Source organism: Bombus impatiens, unplaced genomic scaffold (genome assembly GCF_000188095.3).
Source record: "Bombus impatiens unplaced genomic scaffold, BIMP_2.2 scf_0013, whole genome shotgun sequence".
Lineage (NCBI taxonomy): Eukaryota > Metazoa > Arthropoda > Insecta > Hymenoptera > Apidae > Bombus > Bombus impatiens.
Window position 1 is genome coordinate 541,584 of NT_176432.1, and position 11,762 is coordinate 553,345.

At 33.1% G+C, this 11,762-nt stretch overlaps 2 protein-coding genes across 4 annotated transcripts in view; both read left to right on the forward strand.

Moving 5' to 3' along the window:
• The window catches only part of LOC100747471 (SPARC), a 9,751-nt gene extending 4,291 nt beyond the window's left edge, over nt 1-5,460 (forward strand). Inside the window, exons 1-6 of one of the 3 annotated variants that reach the window (XM_012394471.3) lie at nt 1,113-1,256; nt 1,617-1,699; nt 1,942-2,157; nt 2,699-2,920; nt 3,723-4,073; nt 4,893-5,460. In XM_012394471.3, the coding sequence (XP_012249894.1) occupies nt 1,625-1,699; nt 1,942-2,157; nt 2,699-2,920; nt 3,723-4,073; nt 4,893-4,952 (924 nt within the window). In that variant the 5' untranslated portion in view covers nt 1,113-1,256; nt 1,617-1,624 and the 3' untranslated portion in view covers nt 4,953-5,460. Of the gene's footprint in view, nt 1-1,112; nt 1,257-1,616; nt 1,700-1,941; nt 2,158-2,698; nt 2,921-3,722; nt 4,074-4,892 lie in introns of those variants that run through there. The other 2 variants (XM_033324986.1, XM_003484485.4) reach the window with 2 other exon arrangements.
• A 297-nt stretch (nt 5,461-5,757) lies between these two features.
• Nucleotides 5,758-10,770, forward strand: LOC100747351 (histone H2A.V). Its single transcript, XM_003484484.4, has 6 exons — nt 5,758-5,910; nt 6,535-6,664; nt 6,810-6,887; nt 8,217-8,330; nt 8,943-9,072; nt 9,426-10,770. The coding sequence occupies exons 2-6, from the start codon at nt 6,662-6,664 to the stop codon at nt 9,485-9,487; spliced, it is 387 nt and encodes a 128-aa protein (XP_003484532.1). The 5' UTR covers nt 5,758-5,910; nt 6,535-6,661; the 3' UTR covers nt 9,488-10,770.
• Nucleotides 10,771-11,762: the final 992 nt, after the last annotated feature.

The following is an 11,762-nucleotide window of genomic DNA, read 5'->3' on the forward strand; positions in this document are numbered from 1 at the left end:
TCCTTTTTTTTTTTTTTTTTTTTTTTTTTAGAGGAAAAGAAGAAAGCTACATTTAACGTAGATTCGAAGAATACTCATAGTTTCTTTATTAAGATACTGGTTGTACTGTATTATGTTCAAAATCTAGGTTGAAGAGAGAAACAGAGAATTCGAAGAAACAGCTGATGTAACACGTGTAACGATAGCCCTACATATTTAACGATTCTGTTTAACGGAAATTTCATGCTGCAAATGTAATCAAACCGACTGAACCTTACGCATAAACCAAGCTATATTTAGCCAGTTAACCCGCTAGGGAAGCTAGGGAAACGTGTTTTAATTTGTAGCTGTAAATGATCGTACAAGGACTCTGCGATCACATTTTACATACACTTTATCACTATTTTTTATTACAATCTGTTAAAGATGATTTAGTACGTTTTTAGAAAAATGCAATAATATCATTTAAGTCACAAATTGGTTTACACGTGCTAAAGCGAAACACGTATACAAAAATAAAAGCAGAGTTATCTTTTCTTAAACAAACTTTACGATTCTTACGATTACAAACTTACGATTCTGTATTAGACATTTAATTTCTCCACGTGTTTTTCCAATGGTAATTATTTATTTTTGCACAATTAATCAATTAATATGAGATAATAAATCCATACTAATAAAATAATCTGAGCGAAATGTAATTTACAATTGCTCTGTTTTTAATTCTCTATTTTTAATAAGGGTGCAACGCAACTTGTAAATTAAATAGCGTTTTCAATATTCTTCATGGCAAATTTAAATCAATACTTTTTATAAAATAGTATTAAAAAATAATATTTTATAAAATAGTAGTAAAAAATTCTACGAATTAAACGACATGAATTCGAAGAAGCAAGGTGTTGTTTTAAAATCGTAAAATAATTTTTTAAAAATAATTCTCTGGCGAACAGAAGGATATTAGTTGGAAGAATTACGAAGCTGCTTTGAAATCACAAAACATTTCGAATTAAACGAAGATCTTTCAAATAGAAGTAGGCGTTGTCATACTTGGTTGATGAGTTCAACGCGACCTTCGTTTCTCGTCATCAATTCAAACTAATAAAGACAACCGCATAAATAGGTTTTATCATCCGCATTTGTCGTACGACGTATTTACGAGCGTAAGAAATCGGGCAAGAGAATTGCGTGCTCGCAATACGCATTCGGGTAGTTACGAACATTTGTAAAGAATTGTGATTTCCGAGTATCTGGGTTATCGCTTCGTTGCTCCTATTAAGGTCTCAGACATTTATCGTTGGACACGTTGCTTGACCCAAGCGGGATCGGTTGTATCGAGCACGTTATACATATTTTGTTGGACATTTTTTAAATTAGACCACCGTAGAATCCTGCACGACCGATCTTCTGTCGAAAAATCTGCTTCGATCGCGTTAGAATAATAAAGCTCCACCGCGCAAGAACTTTATGAAACAGCGATGTGAATAACAGAAATCCGCTCTTTCCTTATGTCTTTCGAATACCATCGTAGCTGCCAACGCGTTAAGGGATAAAAAAAGAGAGAAGAAAATTCACATTATTTTAAATATATGTATTTTAAGCTCACACGCACATGTTTAACGATCGACTGTTTGTCGCAGAGATCGCAATGCGGACGAAACTGCAGTTCCTTTTATTTGCGTTGCTGTTAGTGTCCCTTTTGGTGGACGTCTCAGCCCAACAAGTAAGTTGATCAGAAGATATATAAAAATTAAGTATACAGATACGAATTATTACAGTATTACAATTATCTCTTTAAATGTAAATATTCAAACGACGAACTTGTAACAAATTTATACACAACATGTTGGATAATTTAAGGTAAATCACGACAGATTTTATTTCACGCGGACCGATACTCATAAAATTAGAAAATTATAATAACACGAATTAATAACATGGCCTATTACGATTATCGATTCTTAGCGACGAAAAAAACATCGCCGTCGCACAACCACGACGGAAGCCACTGTTCAAGATGAGGTCATGAACATGCTTGAGGCTGATGAAATAGCCGAGGCAGCGGAGGATGCTGAGGTCACCGTCGAAGATGGCAGAAACGAGGTTGGATCGAAGCCTCAGAGCTTGCTCCGTATGGATCCGTGCATGGATAAACACTGTGGCGCAGGACGAGTTTGCAAGGTTTGTCAGAGACCGAAATCGCATGTTATTACCACGATGCGTACAATTCTTCAATAATTCTTCTGTATTTTTGTCATTATCCAAATCACCGTAAATCGACTATGTTCGGCTCTCAATTATTCAATTTTATAACATGTATTTGTTACGATTGTTTACAATCGCAAGCGTCTAAAAACGCAAAAGTACGAAAAGTGCTCCGCCAGACAGTAGGTCCACTAAATCCTTTCGCTTTGTAAGAATATATCTTTTTTAAAGATATAAGAATTATTTGAAATATTCGAAGATTCGCTCGAGATACTTCTGTGCAATATTCTGTCTAAAAATGTATCTCTCGCGAATCCGCTTCGTTATCGGCCTTTGAGAATCTTCTATTCAACTCGTGGAATTCAGTACGCAAACTATAAAAGATGGTGTTGGTTAAAAATTTTTGAATAAAGGTTGGTAAGATTTCGTACTGCGTTCGTTTGGAACGTTCCATTTACGTTCGAACGTTCTATCCAACAAAGAAATTCGTTAGTTGTAAGGATTACGATCGTTTCAGGCTATCGACGAAGACACAGCCGAGTGTGTTTGCGTTGAGGTATGCGACGAAGAGGTCGATCCTAGGCGAAAAGTTTGCACTAATCACAATGAAACTTTCGGAAGCGATTGCGAGGTCTACCAGGCGCGTTGTTTCTGCGACTCCGGCGACGCCAGATGCAGAAACGCCGAGAAGTATCAACACGTTCACGTCGTATACTTCGGTGAATGCCGAGAGATGCCTGTAAGTACTTACCATCGTCACCGACGAGTTCGGATACGTTAAATTTCTATAAAGAATATAATACAAAGCACACGATACGAAGAACAAATTCGTATCGTTTGTGGTACACGCTTAAATCAAAAAAGTCGAATATCTTTCTCATAAATCTTAACAAGCGTTCATTGGTATTGGTAAAGTATCTGCTACAGTTATCACTGGCTGATATAACGGAATGCTATTCATGAATAGAAGTGTATCTTATCTATCGTGTATTATTGTTCTTCTTGTCCCATAGAAATGATTTCATTGTAATTTTATATCTGTCCTTGCGTTCATGTAACGCCATTTCGTTAGATTACTTCATCGTATAATTAAACGGGAATGTGTTCATGACTTTGTTATGAAACAAAGATTAGTACATAGATATATAAACTTAACGATTTTCGGAAATTTTAACTAAATTTGCACGTAAAGATACGTAGCGTAACTGAATAAACATCGGATAAATTACGATTAAAATGTTTTATTTGTGAAATACAAAACGAAAGTTGCAATAGTTTGTACGGTTATTTATGAGAAACATGAAATTTTCGATGATTATGTTTGTAATGCTTTAATTTAAATTGTAATAAATATATTTATAAAAGTAAATTTTAATTATAATATAAATATATTTATGGATGACTATATATGTATATTTTAGTCTTGTAATTAAACAGTGCAACATGGAATTAGTAAAAATTAAAAAAAATAGTTCGAAGACGGGTGAATTAATTGTATTCTTATAGTTTCGTTCTAACGTCGACCGTTTGCCGCGTTGCAGGAGTGCAAAAAGGAAGACATGGCTGACTTCCCAAGGCGAATGCGAGACTGGCTGTTTAATATCATGAGAGATCTTGCTGATCGTCAAGAATTACCATCGCATTATCTGAAAATGCAACGGGAAGCTGAAACAAATCATACATTGCGTTGGACTAACGCCGCTATCTGGAAATGGTGCGACTTAGATGGTCACCCTCATGACAGAGCTGTTTCCAGGCACGAACTTTTCCCCATTAAAGCACCTTTGATGGCTCTCGAGCATTGTATTGCACCGTTCCTCGACTCCTGCGACAGAGACAACGACCATAAAATTACCCTTATCGAGTGGGGCAAATGTTTAGAGCTTAACGAGGTAACGATCCCTGATATTTATAAATGAATAATTTTAAGTTATTAATTAGTAATTAGTATTAATTATAAAGTAATTTATAATATTAATTAGTTAGTAATTTGAAACGAATATACTCCCATACACATGAATAAATTTTGGAATGCAATGATTACAATTTATTAAATCTTAATTATTAAAACTTCTAATGATATTACATGGAAAACGTTAATTTTAATTATAATAATTATACATTTTATAATAGAGGAATTGATATACCTTATCTGTTTAAAGAATACGAGTATTATGATATTAAATTCTATAATTGCTAGAGAGTTAATCAATTTTAAAAATTTCATAGATACTGGTAAACAATATATTATACAGATGAAGTATAATGTACATATGTTATGTACAATAACAAGATTTTTAAATAGTTCTCATATAGCAAACTTAACCTTCTAAATTAATTTTAAAGAAACTTTTATTTTATATATTTTATACACTTTTGAATAATTGTCAATAAGGTTTTTATATTGTGATACAACCTTCCTTTAAACTCTCACCGTCTACTCGTTTAAAATAATTTTTACTCTTTTACATATACCACTATAATATTTATCCACTATAATAATATCCACTATAATATTTTGAAACAAATAAACAGAAGTGAACATTGGAATAAGAATTTAACTATCCATATAATTAAGATAAAACAACTAATGATATTATTCAGTGTTATATGTTACTTAGAAGTCTGTGAAATGCTGCTTGTTTTATCTATCTGCTAAAACATTTCGATCTGTAATAGTACTGTTGAAATGATATTGATTCGAATTGCAGGAGGATTTGGAGGATAAGTGCGACGAACTGGCCGAAACAAAGAAGTCCGAGCAATACTAACTACAGACAAGTTCGAATGATAAGCGGTAGTGGTTACGACGGAATAAATGAACGGAAGGAACAAAAAGGAGGGTAAACACACGACGTATAGTACCAATGAAAGGGCGAGGAATGAGAAAAATGGCGGGAAAAGTTGCAAGTAAAGCGCACGCAACAGTGCGCATGTCTGCGCAGAGACTCGTCGATATTGCAACCCATCCGTGATGGTCGTGCCAACCGCAGTTTTAGACAGTGCTCTCTAATAATATAGAGATGTGTACGTTAGGGACTCTACTCGCGTTATTTCCACAATAATTCTTTAAAAACCTGGGAACTGTTTATTGTCATATGATGGTTCAAATAGAAACGCGATACACCTGCTCGTTTCCTCTCCCTGTAGTATAATCTTGATATTATCCTCGTAGCAACAACGTACGTATTTTCTATATATACACATATATACATACATACCTTTTGTATAAATTTATTATGTGACTGCCTTTCTATCAATAAAGAGTGATACAGTTTCTTTCGTCTGCGCAATACTAATCCATTACATACTATGCTTCACGGTGTCAGCTGTTAAAATCGAAGGAAATACATGTTGATTATTTTTACAGGAATAATTTAATTTGTGCCTTTACTGCATAACGCGAACAACAAAATATTAATACTATTTTATATTATGTGTTTGTGTAGATATTTCTTCGTCATGTTTTATTCTATTCAGTTGTGTTCAATGATAACACGCTCCTATGTTTGATAATTTAATTATAAAAATATGAATATATATTATATACATTTATTAAAGTTTCCATTTCAGATTTCACTTTTTCGTACAGTGTTGTTTTATTATATTATACCTGTGACACAATGTGTGAGAAAGAACTGAATTCTTGAGACTATAACTTAAGACTAAAGTTCATCGGTTACTTTGAAATTCATCGATGCCGCGTCGTTAACATTTTATACTTTTTAGGTGAGGTATAATCACTTTTTTACGCCAGATGTTACTATTTATAACATCATTTATTTTTTTAAGAAACATATATTAAACGTTAGAAACGATATGCGTACGACGTATCAATCGTATTAATACTATAAAAATATAATATGTAATCTACTGTGCGTTATTGTACAATAGATGCAAGGAAATTTTTATACAGAATGATAAATTCTTTGTTCTTCCAATTTTTATTAACTTTACATTTATTAGTAATGATGCAATTACGTTTCCTGTTTGCCGGTATAAAAAATACTGTTATATGAAAAGAATTTGAATATCAAACCATTTGTGTGTTTATAAATTCAAACAAAGAGATATATAGAAAAATATGAAATGAGAATTACACGGTGGTTACGCCTAAAATTCAAAGAGACTTTAGATAGTGTTTGATAAGTTGGGAATAAACGGTAAGTGACCAACGGGAATAATAACGCAGTGTACCTTAGACAGTATGGAAAATTACCCAGTGTACACGATGCAATGTTTAAGTGATACAAGATAGGAACGTTACTCTTTCGAGTAAATTGTTGTAACGAGTCAAGACCAACAGATGGCGAACGGGCATTTTATTGAGTGAGTGTAATTGGTGTGTTTTAGTCACGTGGGACGATCGCGGGACGTGCCGACAGCGCCAAGCGTATTTGGCGGGACCGCGCTTAGACGGCGTCGTCTGTGCTTCTGGCAAGTCTGTCGTGTAGTGAACCACAAAGGCTCTTGTCCGATAATGGTGAGTATCCGCAAGTTTTCAGCGGATCCTTTAGCCATCCGTGCATTCTAATAGCACAACCGTATTCTACAATGTTCATGCTGTCTTCTGGCGAAATTTCGTGGCCGTATCTCGCAAATTAACCGTGATTTTCGTTTCTGAACAGGCTGGCGGAAAGGCGGGCAAGGACTCGGGTAAAGCGAAGGCGAAGGCGGTCTCTCGTTCGGCGAGGGCCGGCTTGCAGGTGAGTTTATTGCCTACTACTCGACCAGTTCAAATGCATAGAATAGAAGTTTGTCAACATTATTTTTCGATAATGAACGTCTACGTGATTATTTTAAATAGATTTTAAGGGTAAAAAGGTTAAATCATTGTGGTTGGCGCGAAAAACCGAAGCGTTTTTAGATTCATAATGAACAATTCATTTTTTTCAAGTATTTGCGATCTTGCTGTGAATAAAATATATGAAAGTGCTTGATTTAACTTCGATTTATACGTATTGTGTTAAATAACTGAACAAAACTTGGAGGAAGTCTATTATTTTTTGAATTAAAGTTATGGTGATTACGTCTAAGTTCGGAAGTTTTCAAACGAGTCGTTGAGTCTGTGTACTCTACACCCCCCTCCCCTCTTATATCTTCCTATTCAGCTACTAATATGATTCTCATCGAATTATTCTTTTTTATAATTTTCAAAAAATCATTTAATACGAATCGCTGTGTTGGTAATTGTTTGCGTTTAGTCATATTATGCGAATTCTGTTAAGATAATTTAAATTGACAGCAGTTCTAATTTAGTCTTGTATTATTATTTTTGTATTCAATAGGCTCGTCCATTATTGAAATTCAGTCAATAGCGACATTGATATTTTTTATGTTGAAACCGTGTATTCTTATTTATTTAAGTATAAAAATTTAACAATTTTTTAAATTAATTTAAAGAACTCTAGTTTGTGATACGTAGAAACGTATATAGTTATGTATACAAACATGTAAATAATAACATTAAGTATGTAAACATTAAACTTAATATCTTGTAAAGTAACATAACATATTTTCTTTATGAAGTTTATCAACCATTGTCTTCGGATAATTATAATTTCCAACTGTAGAAAATTTATTAATATTTTGAACGCGTAAATAAATAAAATACAGGACATTCGTTAGTGAATGACGAAATCACATACTAAACTGGAGAGCTCGGGAAAGCCGAATCATCGTACACCGCTCGATATTCGTTGTGTTAAAAAAGGACTGAGTTATGTGTGGTGTTCTATGTGTAGACAAAATTGGTTTTTCGTTTAGAAGAATCGGGTACAGCGTGGCTATATAAAGAATTGTTGCGGGGAAAGTACTGGGAACGTATAATATTACGAAAAATTGTGTCATTCGTCGTCGTTCGATATTTGTTATACGAAAAGCTGCTGACGCCGAGTGACCTCATGTTATTTGAACAGACATTATATATGATGCGTCCTAACCCAAAAATATTTACCTTGCCACGAATGCAAAATTACCTTCCGATGTAATATCATTTTTACCTATATTAGACATAATATGTTTGGTTTTTTCAGTTTCCGGTTGGTAGAATTCACAGGCATTTGAAAAACAGAACCACAAGTCATGGTCGAGTCGGTGCTACAGCAGCGGTATACAGTGCAGCTATCTTGGAATACCTCACTGCTGAGGTGAGTGAGAATATATGTGAAAGAAGAAAGCATTCGCAAAACAAAGAGAGAAAGACAGAGAAAGAAAGGCAAATACGCACAATAGGAAGATCAGCCGTTATAACCAGGACTATATGCGTTGGCATCACTAGCGACTGATGGCGTCACTAACGCCAAGCATCATGGCCGATTTTTCCCGCCTTTTCGTCAACCATAGGCAAATAAGGAACAATTCTTTCTTCTGCTTATCGTGTTATATAGAATTTCACTTTTAAATTCATATTTTTCATTTTTTACGAAAGTAAAAACTTCCATCTTCGTTAGGGAAATATTATCATATAGTTACATTCTAAAAAGATATGTTTATGGACAAACAATTCTTACATTACTAATGCTTTAGTTTATAATTACTTTTGTGACTTTTAAGCATTTCTATGTTTCTATTAAAAGATGATGTCTAATCCTGATATGTACATATTTATTCACATGTATACATTTATTCATTTACATGTTTTCATATTATTTTTTGTATTCTGTATGTAAGGTATTGTGTTTTGTAGTGTTACGTGCTAAAGTTTCATAAATAGTGCACGATATTAGATGTGTTATGAAACGATGTTTTGTTTGTTTTAGGTTCTCGAATTGGCAGGAAATGCATCAAAAGATTTGAAGGTCAAACGTATTACACCAAGACATCTTCAGCTTGCTATTCGTGGTGATGAAGAATTAGATAGTCTCATTAAAGCAACTATTGCTGGAGGAGGTATGTTTTTTTAATAGTTCCATTACTTTAATAGTCGTTATTAATAGGTCATGTGATCATATATTATCATATTATATAATCTTGTTATAATAAATTAAAGCATTTGCTTGCTCCTGAATTAAAAGTCTTGATTCAAAGTAATTTTGCTATTCAGATTCTAATATCTAAAGCTTTAAAAATTATATTATGATTATTAAAAATGGTAGTTTAAAGGTCTAGTCAAAACATAAGAATTATTTATCTTATATGTTTATTGCAAATATCTTTCTTATATTCTCAAAAAGTAATAGAATGTTATATCAATGCGATTTAGATTAAACAATGATTTTTTATTTAATTTTCTCCTGTTACAGGTGTTATACCACATATCCACAAATCGTTGATCGGAAAGAAGGGTTCGCAAAAGCCAGCATAATTTAGTGATTCAGTTAAGAACATGTGAAGCTATGTAGACAAAACAGATGCGAGCAGAGTGATTGTTGATAAAGTGTACCTATGTTACGAAATTGATGGCGAAAGACTGGCGTGATATATATATATAGATATATAAATAAAACAAATATTGATATAATTTAATATAGGTAACGAGAGTTAAAAAAAAGACAAATTTTCACCACATAATTGGCATTTAGAGTCGGGAAAGTTAATAATATAGTCTGAAAATTTTAGTGTACGTTATACTGCAATTACTTGACAAGCGATGCGTTGTAGCATGGTTTGCTCAAAACTGCAGAAGTCTTTGATACTGTATGCGGATTGTAAACTAAACGTTTTGAAAGTTGGAGTATTTAAGGACTTGGATGTGTCGTAAAGTTTGTAATTTTAAAAGAAGATTATTCTTTTGATTTCATATTTTGTGCATGGTGTTTAACTTTGTCTCTTTTTTAAACTATTGCGTGCAACTAATGTTGTTTTCTTAAAATTAGCTATTAAATAGCATTGCAGTAATTCGATAAAACTGTATAATATGAGCGAGTATTAATAGGTATTTCATAAATTTTTTCACTTTCAATTTTTGAAATTTTTAATCCATTTATATTTAACTGTTTAATACCTTACAATTATAGTTACAAGTAAAAGTAGTTACGTACTCATTCTTGTTATTAAATACTCTTAACTATCTCATAGCAGTAAACAGTGTGCATAAATACCTCTAGATTAAATTTTTAATTTTGGACACTTTGTATTCTAAAATTTGTGTTGCCGAATATCTTTGCTTAAATTTTTGAAGTTTTCAGTCTCTGTAACATTAGTATTACATGAGAAATCATTCTGCTGACTTTGTTTATATTCTGTTAATTTTATGAAACGCAATAAGTTGAATTTGTAGCGTGCTGTAATTTATGTCCATGATTATGAGACTGGAATCTTTGAAATCTATAAGGCTTTTACTCGTGTGAAGGTCAAAGAAAAAGTATTTCGGCATTGCAAAGCCTTTGATGTAATATATAATCTTTATTCCAGTAGTGTTCAATTAATGTAAAATCCATAGTAGAAATATTGAAACAATTTGAAATAAAATAGTATACGTTTTTAGTTCTAACAACTATTGATTTCTATTTTGGTTCTGTTCACATCACTTTCCATTTTACTCATAAAACTACTGTTACTTGTGTCATTTAGTGTAATTTTCGCTGTATTAAATACCAGCCACATGTAAAATGTTCATTTTCATAATAAAGAGCAATTTTACTATTATCTATAGTTCAATTATTAAAAATTGTTGAGTCAAGAAAAGATATACTAATTTGTATTTTGTGCCTTCTTTAAGTCTTTAAATTAAAATGGACTAAGAGATAATATATAATTAAAAGGCTGTAATACAACGAATGATTTTTGTAAATGCATTATTGTACACAAACTGTGTAATGTTTTTATATATTATGTGTAAACAGTTTCTAAATACACTTTCTGTGCTAGAAGGTAATGCTTGTCTAGTAAAATTTGAAAACTACCTTAGGTTTGATGTAAAGATATATGATGAGCATATACATAAATGCAAAGAATTTTTAAATTATATAATGCAGGAAAGAATACTTAGTAATTCTATTTAAAAATTAATAAATCGAATTTTTGTTTCGTTATAATCTTTGTTAGCGTATAGAAATAAGTACATTTATTTGTGAAAAGATGTAATATATACTATTTTGCAAACACTATCATCTCTATGATATAAATTGTATTATTTAGAAAATGAGAGCGAAAATAGAGGATCATTTCTTTTGATCATTATAGGTATGTTAAAGTTTTTTGAAATTTCACGTAGTGAGTATATCCACGTCCAGTGCTGCCATCATACTGGGAGCGGTCTCCTATCACTACTCGATTCCCCCCACCAGCAACCAATCCCATGGCTCGTTCAAAACCTTGCGGCTTTTCGTCGAGTCCGCTTCTAGTGGGGTACGGTGTAGCTCCTTGCATTTGTGTGGGAGTGAGATAGCAGCAAGGAAGAGCTCCCCACTAAGCCGGTCAGAAGCTCAGTCGCCTTTCACGAGTTCGGTCGGTTGGGCGGCTTGTGTCGTGGATATCATTGTAAACGTGAGCATCAGTCGCTTGATACATAAATTCCATTCCATAACAGGAACGAACAAGCTCGTTTATCGACTTTGCGTAGGGGACAGGATCTCTCGACGGATCGTCCTCGGATCCGTCGTGAGAGGGCCGCGAGATAGTGCACACACCGGTGACAG